The 22,391-nt window shown below is 40.2% G+C and overlaps 1 protein-coding gene across 1 annotated transcript in view; it reads left to right on the forward strand.

Moving 5' to 3' along the window:
• ANKH (ANKH inorganic pyrophosphate transport regulator) overlaps nt 1-21,662 on the forward strand; it is a 99,288-nt gene extending 77,626 nt beyond the window's left edge. The window contains exons 9-12 of the mRNA XM_069004005.1: nt 16,353-16,482; nt 17,463-17,586; nt 18,174-18,273; nt 20,564-21,662. Of these exons, the coding sequence (XP_068860106.1) occupies nt 16,353-16,482; nt 17,463-17,586; nt 18,174-18,273; nt 20,564-20,680 (471 nt within the window). The 3' untranslated portion in view covers nt 20,681-21,662. The remainder of the gene's footprint in view (nt 1-16,352; nt 16,483-17,462; nt 17,587-18,173; nt 18,274-20,563) is intronic.
• Nucleotides 21,663-22,391: the final 729 nt, after the last annotated feature.

Raw genomic sequence — 22,391 nt, forward strand, 5'->3', positions numbered from 1 at the left:
AAAGTTAAGTTCTCTACAGCTGGAACCTCCCTTGACTATGTCAGTTGTTACAGACCCATGAATGGGAAAGGTTTCCTTGTTATAAATTGTTCTGAGGATACTATTTCAATCTCAGAGTTTTCTCTGAACTGACTGTATTCTTAATTCTCCATGGTATTTATCAGGTTACTCTGGTTCTGATAGATTATGGGATTTTCACATAACCATCACTATCCTCTGCAGAGTAATTTTTAACCATCGCAATAGGCTTTTGTTTTGTGACTTTCTGGGATTTTGTATCTGAAAGTTCTCCATTTTACTTTCAAGGGCAGCTCTTTCATGAGATCATCATGAGAGATTTGCCCACACTGAAATTCCAGAAACACTTTTGAGGTCCATAGCTTTTCCTGTCCTGTTTCTATTTTTGCCTGCTAGTGACAGATTCTTAGGATTGCTTGTCAACAGACAGAGCAGAAAAATAGACATGAGCTCTAAAGATTCAGCTGGATTCAAAGGCTTGAGCCTGCAAATGCTTCAGCACACAAACTCAGCAGATGACTCCTGTTAATGTGTGCCACAGGCTTTAAGGAACTAGACTTTAAATTTGCCTCTGTTTTGGCCAGGTGAGCTCCCATGGCCATTGGTGATAGCTGTGTTTTTATTCAGGGCTCTACTTCAACAAATGGCAGTCAGACTAGTGGCATCACCATTGGTAACAGCTTGTTCTTTCAGGTCAGAGGGAAAGTGAGAAAGAGGCTCCCAGGGTAAGACAAAGCAAATCAAGTGCTCTAGACATGTCATGTGAATGCATTTTCCAGTGGATGATCTATAGAAGGATTCCAGAAGATGTAAAGATAAAGGCAGTCCATTAACCACTCGAAAAAATAACAGTGAAGCTTTAAGTACAAGCAGCAGCCACGCAGGGAAGTACCTTCCCAATGTAAAACCCTGGGAAGCTTTCAATCATTGAAGACATACTATTTCAATAGAATTGGGAGAAAAATGTCCCACCTCCTTCCACAGACCAGCCATGCCTGCACAAGAAGTACTGCAGTCCTAGTACTGCAACAGAAACACCTTTTCACTGTTGTTGGTAGTGATAATATTAGGTCAGAGTAGAAAAAAAGGCATAGTTTTGTTAAGAAACATAACTTTATGGTTTGTTTAAATCTTCATGGGATCTGAAAGGCTACACTTGAGCCTTTCCAGGCTAACTGTGCAGCATGCACATGTGTTCTGTCAAGTATGATCATAAGTACTGCCTCATGGTTTTTAAGCATCAGGTGGGTGTTACAGCTGCTTCTTCAAAAAATGGGAATTAGTTGTATTGCTTAGTGAAAAATGCGTAGACAAGCTGTTTTCTTTAAAAGCTGTAAGTAGAAGCCATTAAACTCCTGATATGTAAGGCAGCTGTTGTGATTAGTCATATTGATGTGGTTTTTGTTGTGAGTAAGTGGGGATTCCTTCCAAAGCCATGTTTTGTGACTGTGCAACTGAATGTATAACACATATAGCAGAGGGAAGGGACTCAGCTGTAGAAATTTGTCTGTACAAATAAGGGACCATTCTGATTTTAAAAAATAAGTCATGCTTGGTAATTTACATGCACTTTAAAGGGTATGCATGGTGTTGTTTGCCATTATCTGTTAGTTCACTGCCATTAGACACTTCTTTCCATATGTAAGTAGAGATACTGCTCCAAATGCCAGTGCTGCTGCCATTGCAGATCAGGCTGTTGAAGAACTAAACATTTTGGTTCAATGCCTGATTAGATGGCCCTGCAGATCAGCCCTGAGGTGGCTGCACAGTTGTAAACTAAGTGAAGACACAGACACATGAGAGAAAAGTGGTGCATTTGTAGCACATATCCCTCCAGCTGTGGGATGTGTCAGCCTCAGCACACTGCAGAAATCCCAAAATAATTTGTCTGGGTGCTAATTTACTGCATTTCTCCATTGCAGCAAAGGTTTGCTCTGTCAGGAGAGAACTCCCTTACACGTGAGCTGTGAGTAGAGGGGCAGGCTTTGCGAGGAGCAAGCTATGCAAGGAAACCCTGACATACCCAGCAGGGATAATAGCAAATAGGCTGTGCTTTAGCAAAGGGTTTTTTTAGAACAGTGGTAGTGCCTCTGAGCTTGGACACCACAGTGCAGAATTCAGGGATTTTTCCAAGGCAGCCTGTGACAGGGCACAGATACTGCAAAATTACTTTTCTCTCTCTGTCTCTCTCTCTCTATTTTTTTTTTTTTTTATTCTCTCTCCATTTCTCACCTGAGCTCTTATTTAAGTCTGTGTGATGACACAGAAGTTGCAGTCAGTTAAGGCCCTTTTCCCTGGCTAATGTTAGCTGCTGGCAGCCATGTGATTAGTCATCATGGTTTGGTCATCTGCCTCTGAACTGCAAGGCTTTGCAGGCTGAGTTCACATTAGTTGTTAATGCCTGCTATATAAAAGTAATAGAGGCCTCCTTTGTGAGGGCTCAGGCTGCTTTGCTGCACCCGCTGCAGCCTCGTCTGTGTGGTCAGAGCCGTGCCCTCACACACGGCTGTGTGCAATCCCTGCACACCCTGAGCTGAGAGGCGGCCATCGATTGTGAAGGCAGCACCAGGGAAAGTGGGACAGTCAGCTCTCTGAGGGGACTGGAAACAGCTGCATCTGTTCATGTCTCAGAGTCATGCTGGAAGGCAAGTGATGTCTTAGTTAACGTGAGGTCTGAGCACCCTCATTTAAGTAGATGCCACTAGGGTAAAAGCATGGCCAGCTCAGTGTGGCTGGCACCAGGTCACTGCATGAGGAACATGCAGGATGCTGGTCAGAGAAGGCAGCTTCTCAGAGAGCCCTGGGAAAGCTCCCTAGCTCACCATCACTGAAAGTGACCCTGAATAGTCTGTACTTACTTGTTCATTTATTGTTCATTGCCAGGGAAGGAGCAGTCAGCTCTTACAGCAGTAGTTTGAGACCTGTGCAATTTGGTTCAGCTTTGTCTTCCAGCAGCCTCAGCTGGGGCAGACCACAGTGCTTTTGGGGTACAGTTCCAAACACCAGCTCCTGTTGCTACATGGTTCATGTTAGCTGAAGTGTCAGCAAGACATGTGGCCAGTTATTGTCATATTCTCTAGTCTTCTATGTATTACACCAGGTTTTCCCTTCCCAATAAGACAGGCTCAAGGTGCCAGGGTAACATGCTATGTGCACCACACCATGTTCATCCATCTGTCACCAAGCTAATGTACAGCAGGAGAGCTGCACAGTACTTCTAAGTTTTAGCATGTGTTCTATTAGAAACAGCTCAAAGCTGTTTCCAGCTATTTAAAAGGAATTTCAATGCTGCTTTGCTTTTTTTTTTTTTTAAATGAACACGTGGTCATAAACAATTGGAGAGGTAGGAGTTTTCACAAATAAACAGACTGATTAAGGGGAGAAGCTAATTGTATGGAGTACTGTCTTATATTTAATTAGTAAACACTGCTTAAGAAACAAAATCCAGATGTTCAGTTTTGCCCTGTGATTTTTCATTCCTTCCTGTTCCAAAAGACTAAAAGATAGAGTGGAGAGAAAGTGTTCACATTTAGACATTTATGTGTGTGTGATTTATGCAAGACTTATAAATTTCGTATTTACTCGTTACAAACAAACTAGTAAAAACTTTAAATCTTTAAAAAAAAAAAAGAAAAATAACATTGCCATGAAGTTTCAATGAAAGTGAAGGAAGTTAAACTGAACAGATTGATGTGCATTTTGTTGTGGTAACCAAACTCAAATTCCAGGTCACCTGCATTAGATTTAAATCTCAGTAAAAGTTTAAATGTAATGTACTTAGGAGCAGACAGCTGGTCAGTTAAATGGCTTATATGCTTAACCCTGAGAGTTAAGTGTGTGTGTGTGTGTCAATACATGTCAAAATGTCACCTACTTTTCAATCAGGTTTGGTTTATTGACTAATGATAACTTTAAAATTTTTCTAATACTAGCAAAATTATTTTCTATTTTATTTGTTAGGTAATCCCTTATATTCTATAAATAAAATGCTACATTTTTTGTAAATAGTGTAGTGTTTAGATTCATAACTCTTTCTTTTGACAGAGGATAAAAAGTACTGATTTCTAAGGACTCCTGCTGATGAGCATCTGTAGTTTGAGGAGTTACTATTGGCAAGTGTTTTTCTTTCATTACCTGGTAGTTATCAGACCCTCAGGAAGAGCAGCACACAGACATTTTGTCAGCTCCTCAATGATTATACCTTGTAGCACAGCAGGAAAAACTACCATCACTTGGCAGTTATATTCATCTCATAGATTAATGTATAATGTATGCATCTGACAAGTAGATAATCATATTCAGTGTCATGCTAGGTGAGGGGGTTTCTGTTACATTATAACCACCAGAAAGTTTAAGCTGCAGCATTTAACATGCTTGCTTGTGTATTTTTATTTCCCTCCAACCATGGGCAAAAAAGAGGGACAGATGCTGGGAACCATAGACTTGCAAGATTCAATAGGGAGACCCCATCTCAGTCTGGAAACATCAGGGTGAGGTCCAGAGTCACAGGGTTTCTCTTGCTGGATCCCTGTGATGGGATCAGTTTCAGCCTGAAGAGGGGAGGAGGAAAGTCTTTGTTCCATTTGACAACAGTTTACTGCAAGCCATCCCATCATTTTCCTAATTCTCAGTTGTCATCTGCTTGGTTATGTTCTAAATTAATCATCAAGAACCTAGGAGATAAGAAGAAAACCCTGACCAAGAACAAGGAAGCCAGTGTAACAGGGAAAATTCCCTATATGACAAACTGAGAAGCAAAGAAGACAAGACTCAGGAGCTGCTGCTTCCTACTTCATTCTGTAAGAGCAAGAGTCAGTGGAAAAGAAGCAGCTGTGTTTCATTCAGGCTGAAAATCACAACTCGAGATGCCTTAGCTTTTGCTCTCTGCTTTGGATTTGGTTATGCCAGACTAGGAACTGCAAAGTGGGTACTGGCTGCTGACTCTCCTGTCCAGTTGATCAGGGAGGCTCCACCAGCCAGTGAAATGTAGCACTGGCTGATAAAATTGGAGTCAGAATGAGTAAAGACAGACTATTCATACCAACTCAGTATATTATTGCAATAGCATTGCCTTATTGACTTATTCCCTGATGCTGTGCAAACACTCTATACTCAATAGTTGTTTAATTTCCAGCTGAACTCAGAAAATCATATTTTCCAGCCTTCAGCCTGGCAGCTGATTTTTCCCATGAGGGACACCAAAGACTGTACAGTTTTCATAGGCCCATTTGCTCTCAAATATTCAGTCTGTAGTGTAATAAATATACCATTTCATATCCCTTTCTGCACTTACAAATAAGTTCATCTTCCACGTGATAAACTATCCTGTGTAAAGCTCTTACATACATAAGAGCTATTTGATGTTTTCAACTATGCTGTCTGCTAAATAATGAGACATAAAGCAACTCTTGACAGAAGTTAAAGTAAGAAGTTATAGGAGAGAAGTTAAAGAATGTGTTGTATCTCTGCAGCAAGACTGACTGCTGGCCTATTAGGCGCTCAGGATAATATGAATTAGGCTTGCATGTTGAAAAATTCCAAGGCACATGTTCCCATTTCACTGAAATCTTTTGAAGGCAGAAGAGGGGTGTCCATAGCATGAAATAAGTGCATGGCAGGTGGCTGCAGTGCACAGCTCTCACTGGGTGTTAAGAGTCCCACAGCATTTAGCCACCGTGAATGCACTTCCTGAGCTGCAATAGCTAGAGAGGTATCACGCCCTCTGCTTTCTTTCCAGCTTTGGAGATGATGTACCTGGAAGGCCAAGAGAGAAAACTGCATTCAGGGCCTGAACTGAGATTCATTTTTAGATGCCTTAGGTGGCTTCACTGTAGCTAGAGGGTGTGCAAAGGAGTATTTTAAAATAGGATTTGCCACAAGTAGTGCATATGAACATGTTTTCGCAAAAATGTGGATAGTGTTTTTCTCCTGTCCTAAAGAAAATAAGGTCAGTTACTACTACTACTGTGAAATCAGTATTAGACTGTCAGGTAGCAAGAAAATGTAGAAATACTTGAATTTATCTACTCACCTTCATGCATTTGAGAAAACAAGGATGAAGGGTTGTGTGTGCTCATTTGATTAAGTTTGGTAAGGATCAGCCTAGAGAGGAGCAAAGTGATTTGCAATTCTGACCCATGCAAGAAACTATTAGGGCTTTTACTCCATTATTCATCTTCCACTGTTACTTACAAGGCCTTTAGCCAAGTACCTGCTGCCTCATCCCCATGCTTTCAAGTGATCCAGATGCTGGAAAAGGGAGCAAGAAAAAAAACCCAAACTGTTCCTGTTTCCTTGTGACTGATGCCATAGGTTTCCTCAGTGTGTTGAGAGGGTGGCTAGCAGAAAAAAAATCACCCAGTAATTAGCTGTAATAGCTATAAACATTCCAGGCTGCTAATACTAGTTCTTAGTTCACAAGCTGAAATCTGAACAAAGTGGGGATCCCTGAGATCCTTAATTTAGGCATCCTTCTCTGTGCTTTGCATGCAATGCTGAAACCTCTCCATTTGCCCATCTCAGCTCTTATGGAGATGACAGATAGCAGGCATTCTGAAGATGGCCCTTTGAAAACAAACAAACAAAGGACCAAACTCTGAATTCGGAACAGGGACAGTACTGGAGGGGTGTGTGGTGAAATACGAACATATTTAATGCTAAGGAGAGCCATTTGTGCATTGATGGTGCAAAAGAGCAGCTGAACAAGTAGGTAAAAATGAACTGACGTTCACAAAGCCTCATTTTTTCACAAATTTTTGACTCATGATCTAGGGAATTGCATCATGCTCTGAAAAGGAGGAGCCATACGTTTAAGTTCCTTTGCATTTCAGATACTGAACATCTTCCCTGCAAATGGGGAATGCAATATGACATCCAGTTAGAAACCTCATTAATCTGTTCTGGCTTGAGGATTTGGCTACTCTAGCATTTCTGCCTTGCTAGAAGAAACAGCTGTGCCACACCATGAAAAACAGGATCATGATGATTTCTTTCAATGTGAACAAGGAAATCTGTGAATTTTTCAGTGTTCATGTGCTCAAACTAAAACATCGCACAGACTAAGTTACTCTGTAGAAATCACGAATTTTAATTCTGGAGCAGAAAGGTAATATGACTTCTGATGGCAATAATGCTTTTCAGTTTTTGAAGTGTTTGTGTTTTAACAAACATGGCCTGGGACTGTGTTTTGTGTTATAGTGTTTGGTGTTATAGTTCCAGAAGGTCAGTTACCAACCACTGCACTAGAATTTATAAATGGAAGATTACTTAAGAGCCAACTTTCTTAAAGTGGCTTGTGTTGGTGCATTAACTAGGGTGAGCCTTTGCTGTTTTCTAAGGCTGACCAAGGTTATATGATTTGGGGGGGGGAGGGTGGGGTGTGTGGGTTTTTTTGGAAGTTAAGTCTGACTGGAGTACTTTAGGGTTTGAATAATAATTGATTTTTTTCAATGCATCACACAATATCAAATTGCAGATTAATACTGCCAATCCTCATTCCCCTTCCACATAGTTTACAGCAGTCAAACTTTATAGTATATTGTCCAGTTCATCCGGGTTAAAACAGTAGTTGATCCTCCCCTGTCCAAGGTCATGCTTACAGCTCTCCTGAACTGGAAATTTTCCTGAATATCTCCTTTTCTGCTTATGAGAATAATCAATTACCCCTGAAGACCTTCCAACTCAGAGTAACTACTGTGGTATATCTCCATTCCTGGTATTTGTTGCTCACTTTCAGGAATACCTTTTCATAACAAAGAGGAGCTTAGTCATGGCTAGCAACTGGCTTTAAGAAACAGTACAAACTGTATTTTCTTCAGAACTGAAGTACTGTATAGCTTTATTTTGCCTTCTGTGTAGTTCTTCCTCCTGAGTTTAAAGATAAATGAAAGCAAATGAGACTAGTTCAGTTGGTCAGAGCATGGTGCTAATAATGCCAAGGTTGTGGGTTCAATCCCTGTATGGGTCATTCATTTAAGAGCTGGACTCAATGATCCTTGTGGGTCCCTTCCAACTAAGAATATTCTGTGATTCTCTAAAATATTTTGCTGCCACCGTATCTACCTATGACATTCAATGTCAGAAGTTTAAGCCATTGCAGAGGCCACTGGATTTGTGTTCATTTTTTCCTACCTTTTGTTGTCTGTCTTTGTTTTGCATGTCTGCATTGCTTTATTATCAGGGGTTACAGCCTGGCTTTACTAAAGTCGTGGCAGATTTGGACTGAGAGACAGTAAAATCCACAGGAATAAATGTCACAACAAGAATCTGGTCCCTCTCAGAGGACACAACCCCAGCTGTTGACCATGCCAGTGTTTGAAATTCCCGGGTGTCAGAGTTCAGTGTCCTTATCTCTTATGAGTATACAAAGAAAGAATGTAAAAACACGGACAGATTTCCCCAACTCTCTCATATCTTACTTCACCAGTGGTGTCATTACAGCCTTATTGTATTAAAAAGATCTCACAAGTCTTATCTAGAATATCCATACTTTAAAAAAGCAGCATTAACTTTAAGACTAAGTCAGTTTTATTTTGACTTTACTGTTGTAGACCATATGAAGGTCAAGGACAGCTTTTCGAGTAATACCACTCATCCAGCGGAGGAATTTGTTTTCACTGCTTTGATTTTGCCCATCTCTTAACTCCAAGATTGTTTTTTTTAATCTTCAGGCTGCTGGCACAAAAATAACAATTGGAAAATAGCATATTGGCAAAAAATAACGATTGGGAAATGGCATATTGGCAGACAGTTGCTCAAGAAGCTCTTCACCTTTTCAAGGTCAGGTGTAGTTCCCATTTCAGTAAATATTATTACAGACATGAATGGAAGCATTCCTGCCTGCTCAGGAAGATGCTGGGCCACCAGAGGCAGACTTTATGAAATCCTCACAAGGGCCTTGTCCCATCCATGGTACTGCATTGAGCCTTTGTCCTGGAACAAATGTTTTTTGTTTGCTTCAGTGAGGTGATTAATGTCTCCCTCATGATTGTTCAGGTTTCACACAAAGGGTCTGTTCTGCATGAGTGGCTGGAGCAGGCAGAAAAGGAAGCATCAAAAATTGTCCCTGCGGCAATGTTTCTGTTCAAACTTCTTGTTCACAGTAGGAAGAGCAGCAAGGGGCGCAGAAAAATTGGGACAGAAGAAAGTTACTAAGTTGGGACATGGACAGTTTTCAAAGAGAGACCAGAAATCTGCCATCTTTGGTTTATTGAAGCTTTTTAGAAGTGCAGTAAAATATCCTGCTTTCTGAAAAAAAATAAATAAGCGGCATAATTCGCTGGGGAGATACAATGAATACCTTAAACAATTTAGTGACCCAACCCAGCCTGGAAAATACCACCTAAGTACTTACAGCAGCAGCTGGGGAGACAGCAGATGTGGCATTGTGTTAATGCTATCAGAGTGTCAGTGAATTGTGCAGCTGCTGGACCTGCCTTTATTTCTAAAGAACGTAGTGCTCTGTCATGCTGGAAAGCTGGGGGAGTGGGGGGAGATTTAGATATGTGTAAACCAATTATTTCAGAAGGAGATATAAAGGTAGGGGGTATTCCCACAAGCAGGCTCTGGTTCCCCCGCTGCTTGACAAATTTTATGATGGCTGATTTCAGCTTTACACCCCCTGCACAGGACACAAAGTGCACAGAAATCTATACTGACTTGCAGGTGCCTGAGAGATCATCATTATGAGAGAATGTCCTTGTGATTCAAGTCATCAGCATTATGATAAATCAGTTTCAAATGTGACTGCGGTCTGACATTTTTATTGCTCACAGATCCAGGGGTTTTTGTTTCATGGAACCCCAGAATTGTTCAGGTTGGAAAGGCCTTAGGAGTTCATCAGGTCGAGCCTTTGGCTCAAAGCAGTGTCTGCTGTGATGTCAGAACAAACTCCCTGGGGCTTTGGACAGCCTGTTCCTGAAAACTTTACATTTCCCACACAAGAAAAGGACCCACTTTCTTACCACTTCTGAGTTACAGGGCACATGAACACACATCATAATATGTCTCAACAGAGCATCAGACTGCAGCAACCTTGACCCTGAGATTTGCTCAGTTGGTTAGAGCATGGTGCTGATAACACCAAGGTTGTGGGATCAATCCCTGTGTGGGCCATTTAAGAGCTGGACTTGATAATCCTTGAGGGTCCCTTCCAACTCAGAATATTCTGTGATCTATGACTTGACACCTCAAAGTCTCAAACAATTTGGGATGATGAATTTAGTTTTTTGCTGTGTATCAAAAATTCCTCAAAACTGCCAAAACTGCATGTGTGGCTCTGCAAAGACCACTCTCTGACATGAAATGCAGCAAAGATAGCATGAGTCTGCAGGTCCATCTGGCAAGGATCAGGTTATGGTATGCAGCAAGCTTCCGTAGCAAGGCAGTGAAGCTGGCCTCCAGTGTTGTATCATACCCAGCAATTCCTCCACAGATTCCAAAAAACTTCATGATTGTTTATAGAACTCTGCATAAAAAAAACTAAAACCAAACAGACCCAAAACAACAAACCTAACTGAAAAAAAACCCCCAAAACCCTTAAGTCTTTAAAGACAACAAGGTTTTTACTTGATTATTGTCACGGTATATTGCATACAATTTCCTGTCAACAGGGAACAATGGCTTTAAGATAAAACCTAGACTTTATGATTTCTTGGTCCACAATAAAACACAAAAGCACTTCTTTGTGTAAATCAGTGAGTAGCTGCATCGCCTTCCTTCATAAGAACCCTGTTGAATGCTTTCTGTGGTTTTCGACTACCTGAGAGGTGCATGGTAGCTTCAGGAGGTATTAGGACTTTGTATTCTGTGCCACACCTCTATTCAACACGGAAACAAACCTCAACTGGAATTTGAAAAGGGGGGGTAACTATTAACTATTTCTGTTGTTTCAGTAGTAGTAAGACATTAACAGTTAAAAAGTCATTACTTTTATTCTTCATAAAAATACAGAAGTGCAGTTTCCTTTACCAGTAAGATGTTAGAGTAAGATTTTGAGTGAAAAGCCCCAGTACTATGCAGTCATTTAGAGAACTAAATTTTCAAGGTTGATGAAGGTATAGATTTGAAATAGCCATGAAAACAGCACTAACAAAATAAACATTTTTTTTCCAACATCTTGTAAAATAGATTATTGAACAGAGGAGACAATCCAGCATTTAGCACAGATGCTAGTTAAAACAAGATATTATCTTGACTTCAAAAATATATCTGTGAAATCAATTCATCTTGTGTGATACAAGTTCTAAAAGGAGACAGAATTATGGAAGTTCTGTTTATGTCAGAAAGAGGGAGACCATGGAGACATTTGGCAAATCAGGAAATTCAACCATGTAAGACTCAGGCTAATTTTGATTTGTTTATTGCACGGTTCAAAAAGCTAAATCATGTCATTTATAATCTTCTATAGCAATAAAAGTTATAAACTTAGCTGACACTATCTCAAAGACCCGAGGTGCAATTCAAAGCTGAGATGTGTAATAATTTGCAAAGTAGGTTCTCTCTGCCCTCACCGGGCACCATGTAGCACAAATGGTAATAGGTAATGAACAAGGCATGGGTTAAATTAAGCTACAACCTTCAATACATACACAGAACAATATCTTGAGGATAAAACACCTCACTTGGACAGCCATAGTTCTGCAAATATATCACGTTCAACAAATTATGTGAAACATCTGCTGAGTGTTTTTTTGCTGGAGAAAAATAGGAATTGCATTTCATCACAGGATAACCTTTACCAGGTTAACCATTTTCCACAGTAAAATCTATTATTCCAGACTCATTCCAGGTTGGCATATGTCAAACCTATTTTTAAAAACATCCATTTTGGATCCCTTAATTTCTTTTTGAGGAACATAGAGCCATATTATGTCTCTGTCATCTGCCAGATTTTCTTCTACCCAAAGACTGCACAAGGTCTAGAAAAGCTGTACTGTTGTTCATAGCTCACTGGAATACTCTTTTGTGCCTTATATTTATCAATGAACTTCTCAAATACAGGCAGTTTTCTACAAGTACTGAAGAGCAAATCAGTCTGGCACCCTGCAGATTACTATACACATGACAATAGCCTTTGTTAGCATAATGTATTATAATGCATTATGTAGTGGGTCTCTGAGGTTTAGTAATCCCTGTCAGCAACCAGAATAAATGGAAATAGCTTCCAGGAGATGCAAGGCCTATGAAAAGACTGTTATTTTTCAAGAGCTAGAAGCATTCAGACTCACACATGCAGCCTTTGGAACAAAATCTCATGAACAATCTTTCATCACAATCATTTGTGGAAGTCAAATGCCATAATTGTACTTAAGAGAATAAAGAGAAATTGAACTGAACACTAGCAGTTCTGTAGTTTCCCTACTGAAACAAAGATTTGCTGCATTCTCTCAGGCTTGGTGACGCAGTTGTTCTTAATTTTGACTTTTGAGTATGCTTAGATGCTGAATTTGTTAGCTGAAAATAGCCAGGTTCCACATAAAAATAGGCACACCTCTTTGAGGAGGGTCTCTAAGCCACAAGTGATAGAGTTTTTTACTGATTTTTAATGCACAGCTGTATAGGAAAAAATCACTAATATCAGATAACAGAGCATAACCTGCATGGGATGAAGGTGCACCACAGTTACTGAGCTCCTAAAGCAGTAACTCTCATGCAGACTGGGAAAGGCATCTCTTATGCTATGCTTGCCCTGCTTTTTATGCCCTTCCCTTCGGCGGCTCCCAGTGACCTTTAGCAGGGAGACAGTACTTATCTAGCTGGAGCTTTGATCTGAGCTAGTACAGTTGCAGTAATTTTCTTATGGTGCTGTGACTTGTTGGCATATTTAGTAAAGTTTTTCAAATTTTACTAGTGTAGAACAGTTGAAGGCACAATACCTAAACCCAAAACCCTTCAAATCAGTTCAAATTACTAAAACACTTTCAGAAATGCTTAGGTTACTGTTGTTGATACAGAGGTAACATCATAATACATACTACTGTCTTTATGCAGAACTGCTTATTCTCTCTAGCATTACACTCTGCTATTTTTTCACACCTTCATTTCTTCTTGTATTTTTAAAGCACTCATTGCTGTTCAGTTGAAGTTCTGGTTAAATGATCAAAGGCTTTAAAAAAAACTATCCTTTAATATCATGCTGCACTCATACTGTTAGACAACAGAAAATCAAGTAAGCTCTGCTGCTAGAATTCCACAAGAAAAATCCTTATTCCCAAAACATTGAAATGCTTCGGCCTCAGCAGAGTTGCCAGGTACAACACTCAACAGCCAACTGCAATTGCAGCCTGAAGCTGCAGTGCCACTCTGCATGCACATTGCTTCCCTCTGCAGAAGCTTTCACTGTTTAGTCTTCATCTCTTGATTAGATTAAATGAAGGTACAGCTGTAACCCTAACCAAGCCATTTATTCTATTTTTAACCTTGCAGACGTGCACAGAAACACAAGTGGGGTGAGAAAACAATGTTAAATTAGGAGAAGGATAGGAAACATTCTACTTCCTAAAATCTTTCCTGATCTGAGTTGCAGGAAGTTAGCACTGCTTATTCCAGTAGAGCCTATTTCTATTTGTTCTGTGTCACAGTCCCACTTCTCCTGGACTGTTACCACCTTCTCCAGTCTTCTGTCAGGCATCAGCTTTTACTAAGATAATGACAAACATCATATAGACCACTTGAAATCACAAAAAAGCAGACTTCATCCTATTTTCAGAATATGCCATCTGTAATGAAGTCAGCAGCTGAAATACCTTCCTGCTTTGCATGTTTAGTGTTATTCTTTGCCTGAAGTAGAGCCTGGGTTTTTCCACTATGTTTTGTCTTTGAAATATATGTTGGCTTCCAAAGTTCCAAGCACTCCAGGATTTAAATTGCAGAGGGCTTGAATGATGCAAAGCATTAATTTATTTTCCTGAGGCTTTGTTCCCTGTGGGCATTGAGAATATCATCTCATAAGAGGATGGAGAGGGATCTCTCAGCAAAATGAAACTAGTTACCAATATTGCAACCAAAAAGATGGAAGGATGCTGAGACAGAGATAACAGAGGCTTCTGCTGCCATGCCTCATCTCCCCAGACTACTTATTCTTGAGCTTAACAGTCTTTACCCACCAGCTGCTTTATAAGAAGTGCTCTTTGAAGCCATTTACCAGCACAACTCTTTGCTGATGGGGGGGTGGGGAAGACTGCAGTTTGCAACAGCTGAGGAGGAATGACTGCATACCACCTGGGTCTAAGTCATTATCCCTGATTGGCAAACTGACCTTGCTCCAGTGGGAGCTGGGTGGAGATTGAGTCTGTTCTTATTAAGGCCAGGAGGAAACCTTCATTTTAGAGAGCAGGATTGCATACAGTGCCTTTGGTCACTTGTTTGTTTGCCTGTCTAACCATGTTCAACACTTTTTCAAGCTGCTGTTGAAGAGGGAAAGACTTCTCTGTTTGCCTTTTGCTGGCAGTGGGCAGGCTCTGCTGTTAGCATGCATGTATGGAATCTGGCAGCAGCAGCAGCAACTATACTGCTCACTAGGACACTAATGGCATTGTGCAATGCAGGCAGTGTAAAGGTCCTTGCTTTGAAAACAGCAAATTTTAAATGAAGAGTGGACATCCTTGTATCTTACTTTATTTATTGGATTTTGAAGAAAGACTTGACAAAATATTCCCTGTATGACTGCTTTACAGGGCGTTTGCAGTGAGAGTACAAATGACTGGAGTCTGCCTAAGGGTATCTCCAGCAATGAAAGAATTCACTCTGCTGTTGTACAGTTACTTTTTAATAACAGAATTCTTAACCACACAACCCCCTCTGCTCTACATTGTCCCCTCTGCTTCAGTCATACTCTGTACATGTAGATTGGCAAAAGAAGTGCTCAGTTCGTTTTCTGCTCTTACCTTGCTCCACTCACTGTTCTCTGTAGAGGTGATGGAGATACACTAAAGACAGTATCAAATTAGTCAAGTAAAACCTGCAATTGTAGCAAATAAATAGTAGTTCCTACCCAAAGAAGTGGAGAAGAAAACTGAAGATGGACCTTTATGCAGGAAGGTGGAATGTTTTGTTCACCACACAGAGGGTCAGAACACGAAACCTCCCACAGGCCACTCAGTAACAGACCTTGGGAGACTTCTGCAGCCTGGGTGCTTGGAGTCTTAACAGAAAGGACAATTTCTGACACACAACCAAAGAATGAGAGTGAAATCCCAGCTGTCTTAGAGGTTGTAGGACTTCAAAAACTAGTTTGAAAAGCCATCTGAACGTGTACAGGTGTGATAACTGGATAAAAAGGAAAGAGCTAGCTGCTATGATACAAGATGGTAGGCTAGATTATAACAGAGTGGTTGTAGAGTCTTCCAGACTCTATTGTTCAGCCAATGTGCATCATTTACAGGGTACACAGGTTTGTAACCTGACAAGAGGAGCACCAGAGCATTTAAGGCCTCAAGTTTTGCACCATTCAGTCAGCTCACTTCCTTAACATCCACTTTACTACAAGAATAACAATAAGAAGTGATTTTTTAAAATCACAAAACCAAATTAAATAACAAAGCAGTTGTACTTGAAGGTACGGTTTCTTATAGGGAAAGTCCTGTAAGGACTGTCAGGACTGTTCTTCAGTGAGTGCCTTGAACTGAAGCCAGACCTGCAGCTGCCAACAGCCCCTTCAGCTCAGATGGAAGCCCTGCCTCAGGACTGACCAAAAAATTAAACAGCATGTACTACCACTGTACCAATTGTCATGGGTTTTTCATGGAAGTCTTCCTTTCCTGTATGGACTAAACAGCACACTCTTTAATGAAAATAACAAGACTTAGAGGATTTGTGGCCTGAGAGCACTGTGTCTGTAGGACTGTGATGAACACCTTTGCCTTGCTATCAGACATTGCATACCAGCAGCACATCTAAATCTCTAGTCTTAGACTTAGGTCAGATCTCTGGGTCTTGGAGGATTTCAAATCTTAAGTTACTAAAAAATTTGATAATCTGTTTAGGAGTACAAGTGTTTTAACCAGACCAAGTGCTGTAAAAATCAAGGTTTTTACTGTTTGTATAATAGACCATTCAAGTACAACCACTTGCAGAAATGATAAAAATTCTTTCTCTATGCATCAAACTTGGTATGTGAGGAAAATTAAAGAGTAGGAATTTCTTCTGAAGTTAATGTATCTCTCTTATGTACATGTGTATTTTAATGCAAGTTAAATATTAATATATAGCATATATATTTACCATTAGTAGAGTTATTTACTCATTGGTAAACAAATATTTTAGTCCAGGAGGGCCTACTCTTTCTTGTGCTTCCCTTCTGAAATATAAACATTTCTTAATTTTGTTCTTTCTAGCTCTGTTTTGTGATGTTTTGGACACCAAACGTGTCAGAGAAGATTTTAGTTGACATAATTGGAGTAGACTTCGCTTTCGCAGAGCTGTGTGTCGTTCCTTTGCGCATCTTCTCATTTTTTCCACTTCCAGGTAAAAAAAGAAAAGGAAAATAAAAGTTCTGTAACCTCAGAACCAATGGCTATGGGGTCTGGCATGGCTGTGCATACAAGCGTGGCTAAATGCATGCCTAGCATAGGTAACACTGCGTGTACTGAAGCTGCTGGACACCCAGACTGTTTACATTGGTACTCGTGATACAGTTCTTGCCATAAGAGCAGCCAGTCAGCAGGCAGAGTTCAGACTGTCAAAAGTGAAGCCTGAATTCTTTCTGTCGTGGTTGACCAAGAACAAACACATGAATGGCAGTAGCGATACATGTGTGCTGAGACTGAAGGTAACTCTTTGGAAGAGCATCTAGGAACACCTCCACATGAACATCACCTCCATTACGCTCCCCTTCTGCTGCCAGACTCAGTGGCTCCCTCAGAGCATAAGCATGACATAATAAAAGTGAATACTCCTATCAAAGATTGAGACAGCAATAATCAAAATGTTTCAGATTTCTAGCCCTGTAATTAAATGCAACATCTTTTAGTGATTTCTGCTTATACGACAAGACAGTTTCATAATAAAGGTAAACTACAAATACGAGAATAGGTACATGTAGATATCTTTTTTTGTGCTGACTGTTACACCATGTGCCACACAGGAGCCAGATGGAAAATTTTCCCCTGTAGGACTTCTGTTTAGGGAAGGGGATAGTTTGGGGATTTTTAAATGAAGATAACAGAATGGACTGTCTAATAAATTGGTTTTAAGAGAGCAGCTTGTAGGAAGGAGTGCTGTCCATAACTGGCTTTTTTATGTGTTTCTTCGTTTTCCCAAATCAGTATATTAAAGCAATTTGAACATAAGATCTACTTCCTTTCTAGTAGAGTGCAAAGTTACAGCAGTAAGTTTCACAATAGTTATTTCTGAACAGTGCTCTCTGCATGAAAAAGCTGCATATGAGATGAATGACTTTTTTTTTTTAATACTTTTGCCTCTTTTTCACCCCTGTTTATGAACAGTGACTGTCAGAGCACACTTGACTGGTTGGCTGATGACTCTAAAGAAGACATTTGTGTTGGCACCCAGCTCAGTGCTGCGGATTATCGTCCTCATCACCAGTCTCATCGTGCTGCCTTACTTAGGGTAAATCATTATTCCTCACAGAACCCAGGGGTTTGCTTTCCTCTTCATTCCTCTTCCCTGTCACTTGATAGCTGAATTTGCATAGCTCAGAACATTTTCTCCAAATACGAACCATGATACAAAGCCCAAATAGTGTCACTGTCTGGAAAAGAAACATTTACAGATTTACAAGCGTGACTGCTCTAGACAGGCACAATAGTGATGTCCCTTTGGAAAAAATACACAAATGTCAAAGAGGCAAAAATGTGTCCTAAGGGGAATTTATTTCCATGTTATTAAACACACTGTTAAGAAAGCTAATGGAAGAATATATTGTTTAGAAGTTAAATAATCTATTCTACAGACCTCTGTACAAGACTTTAAATTCTTAGTCCATAATTTGATTCAGTGTGCCTCTTTACTAAACAGTGAAGCCATTAAAAAACAAATGAGTCCTTTAAGATACCAGTTATTCTCTTTGGCAGTGTATTATGTCTTTGAAGAAAATATTTCTATCAGCAGATTGGTTCTATATGCCAGTGAAAATATACTTATGAATCATGCATTCTCACACAACAATGACTGCTTTCTTTCTATGCCTTCAACAGAGTTCATGGAGCCACTCTTGGAGTAGGATCCCTTCTAGCTGGTTTTGTAGGAGAATCCACCATGGTTGCAATAGCAGCCTGTTATGTCTATAGGAAACAGGTAAGAATTAGTCTCTAATGGTGATGAATGCAGTAGATTTTAGTTCAGATTAAGAGCATACTTTAGAAATATAACTCCCCAGAATTTGGTTTGCTTCCCTGTTAAGTCTCAGGAGTGTGCAGCTTGGAAAGTCTATGGGTTGAAATAAAACCAAAAGGTGCCAGTGGGCATCTAGGCCATGGGACATGCTGGTCTGCAGTCAGAGACCCTCTTGCTTGTCAAAACACATGTATCGTGGATGTCACGTCCTTACCACCAGCAGCTTTGCACTGTATATTTGCAACTGCAGTACAACATAGCATCGTTATGTAGGCATAGGAACTACTCATCCAAGCTTACAAAACATGTATCTGTATGTATATAGAACCAAAGAATCACAGAATGACAGAATGTTAGAATGGTTTGGTTGGAAGGGGCCTTAAAGCTCCAGCAAGTTCCAAGTTCCCTCCCATGGAACGTGTTATGTAGTATTACATAGTGTGTATATTTAAATCTGTATGTATACACTATGTAATACATATATATCTGTATATATACTTTTATTTCTTTATAAAATTAGCTCTGCTGAAAATGGACAAGAAGTACAGGTGCTTGTTTTTTTGCTATCTAGAGGAGTGGCTTAAAACAAGATACACTCCTGCAGCAGTTGACAGTAAGAGCTTACAAATAATTAAACAGGTGTATTTTTACATATTTCAAACACCACAATCCTGCATGTATGGAGCAGTAGTGATACATGGATTTTGAAGAAGATTCCACTAAATTAAGTCAAACACAGGACAAATATTGGCTGGGTGACTGGGTACATTGCAGTACCTGCATGTTGTGTCCTTTCAGGTTTATGTTCAAGGCACTGTGTAGGGCAATAGGCCCAACTCCAAGAAGAGCCAGCAAGGTGTATACATCCTTCTGTAGTACAGAAGGACTCTGTGGATGGGAACAGAAAATATAACCTATGCAGTGACTTTTTTTGTTGTTTTAATTAGACTTCTTACTAAGTGCCAAGTAGAAATACCTACCTTTTTTATTTTTGGGAAAAAAAAAACCAAAAAACAAACAAACAAAAAAACAACCTACAGAAGATGGAATATCTAAAAGCCTTATATTGGAACAAGCCAAAATCAGTTTTGATATGTGTTAACAGTGCAGGCCATGGCAAGAGATCAAAGTGTACAAGGTTCATAAGACAACAGAAGAATCATAACCTCTGTCATGATTAATTTGTCGTGTTTTTCTTGAGAACCAAAGAGTAAAACTTCCAGACACTGAAATGGCTTGTCTTGACCTGTGGTTTCACAACATCCTCATTGCTTGTTTGTTACCACAGTAGCTCACAGAGTCTTTCTGGCCAGGGGCATTGTGCTTAATTTTTCTCAGTGGTGAGTGCAGGTAGTCAGAGTAGTAACAGTGCCAACCTAATTTATTCCTTGTTCGATGTGACAGTGGCAGAGCCAACCAGTAGCTCTATATACCAGGTTGTTCTCACCTGCAGTTGGAGAGCTGCAGAACAAATGTTGTGTAGACACCTCTGAAATTTTGGAACTCTGATACACCAGTCTCAGCTGAATCAATAATACCTGTGGGGGATATTTTGTCAACTGTACGACTGTTTTCAGTAAAACTAGTCAGCCTGCTGAGAAATGGGTAATAAGGAACAGATGCTTCAACTTGTTTTGTAGGGGGCTGGACGCTTCTAAGCTTTACTAATCCAGGACATCCTGGATGAATCATAGGACTCTTGAGTGACCTCCTGCTCCTGCTAGCCAAAAATACTCTAATATTACTTGGCCCTTGCGAGGCAAGGGATCAGCAAGTGGATCAGCAATACCAAGAAAAGCCAGAATGCTCACATCTTGTAAAATTCCTGAAGTCTGACATTTGAGAAATTAGGTTGCCACCTCGTCTCCCTCCCTAGAGAAGCTTTTCTTCTCTCACATTTTGTTTTCCTTTTTTTTTTTTTTAATAAAAAGTCTGTGATGTAAAATATTCCAGATGCTCTCTTCCCTCCAGTCATGCTGAAGCCTGTTTTGGATGTTGCTTAGCATAAGAAATGCCTGATTGCATTTATGTTAGAAAGGAGAAAGCTGAGCCCCAGAAAGGTTATGAAAATCTTCTAAGTTAAGCCGAGTTATTAGTAGCAAGCTACAAATATGACACAAATATTCCAGTTATTAATAACCTACTGTAAACAAACCATATTCTCACCTCATTTCCCCCAGTGTCCAAAGTTGGTGGGAGTGTGTCCATGCACAACTTACTGATAGGTTTCTGGATGCTTGTTTCAATCTAGAAAAAGAAGAGGAATGAGAATGAGACAGCTGCAGAAGGTGAAGACTCTGCAATGACCGACATGCCTCACACAGAGGAAATGACAGACATCGTAGAAATGAGAGAAGAGAATGAATAATAAATGGGATGCAATTGTTCTCTGCAGGGACGATTGGAGTGACGCTTCAGCATCTTGTCGTCTCTCATACTTTTTTGTTTGTTCGTTTTTATTTTTGTAATAAAGAGGCCTTGATTTAAAAGGTTTCAGATAAATTCTCTAGCATACTGAGTATGCTCTCACTGATGAGGGACCTAAAAAGAGGTCTTTGCTTCTTTTTTTTTTTTCCTCCAATTGAATTTTTTTTCTCACTCCATGCAAGCATAAAAGATACAATTGCATCACTGTAGAGTCTTCCTTACTTATGCATCCACCTTCTCTGGACAATCTGCATTTGTCAACCAAAGCCCTGCTCCTGTGCACCTGTGTGTGTGCGGACCTGCGCTCGCACGCTCGCACACGCACACTGCCGCGTGCCACTGGCTCAATGCTACTGCCATAACCCCACTCCCTCCCCTCTCTCCTTTTCCTTCCTTTTCTTTATGAGAAATGGAGAAGAAGTTTGGAATACAGAGCTTTATTTTACTTGCTTGAAAATGACTTTGCTACATAAACTAATATACAATGGTGAACTATATCTTTTTGTTTGGCCTCATCACTAGAGCTTATACTGCACAGGGTACAAAACAGGGAGGAATGTGGGAGTCTCCCCATACAAAGTGGAGAAAAACAGGTTCCTCTCTCATGTTGAAAGTGTGTGGATGTGTATATACACACACAGGTACATGAACAGAGACATACATATATATATATTTATATATATGCATATGATAAATAAAATACACACAGGACAAGAACTCTATTTAGCTTTCATTCCATCAGAAAGATAGTAATTTTTTGGAAAAGATAAACATTTAATTCAGAATCTCCTTGAATCACTAAGTCCCACCTGACATATAATTTTCTTTAGGAAAAAAAACGCACTTTCCTCTTGTGAAGAGGGTCATGGCAACTGATAGACTTTGACTGTATTTGAATAAAACAAAAATAAATATTGACAAGCTTTACCAAAGTTCTTGTCCACTGATCTAAGTTTAATTTTTAAAGGTTGATTTGTTCTCTATAATTATTTCTGGTGCCTCTATATTTAAAAAAAAAAAATCAGATAACGTATGCAGGATACCGTGGTACATCACGTTACTACATGCAGCTCCATGAAATTTTTTATATAGAGATGTACACATACTTACATGTATGTGTGCACGTGTATATTTACCTCTATACACGTGCCCACACACACACATATGTATGTTTTGCTATAATGTATTTACCTATGCAGTAGATCAAAATCCATATGGTGAAGCTCAAGTACTGATGGTCCTCCAAGCTGAAAATGTTGGATGAAAATCTGATGATGTGTTGGCTCTCAAGGCAGCATTGTGTGGGAGCGAGGAGCTGCTCGCGTCCGCCCTGCGGAGCTGTGCTCGGAGCAGGCGGCAGGGCAGGCCTGTGCTCCGTGTGCTTGTGGCTGGAGTGGCCTTAAATAACAGCCTGAGGTCAGGTGGGAGACTCTAGCTGGGTGGAAATGAAGGCTGTGTAAGAGGTGAGGGAAGCAGGGAGGTTTTGGGTGTCACTGATGCTGCTGTGGCAGCAGCTTGTGTTTCTGTGCTCTTCTGTGTTTGGCTGCGGGGCAGCGCTCGTTACCGGTCTGTAGTAGCTTGGGTCCTTTCAGATTTAATCATGTCAGAGTCTGGAAAGCATTATCCTCCATCCTGTCTCCATAGATCAGTTA

This window comes from Aphelocoma coerulescens, chromosome 2 (assembly GCF_041296385.1).
Source record: "Aphelocoma coerulescens isolate FSJ_1873_10779 chromosome 2, UR_Acoe_1.0, whole genome shotgun sequence".
NCBI lineage: Eukaryota > Metazoa > Chordata > Aves > Passeriformes > Corvidae > Aphelocoma > Aphelocoma coerulescens.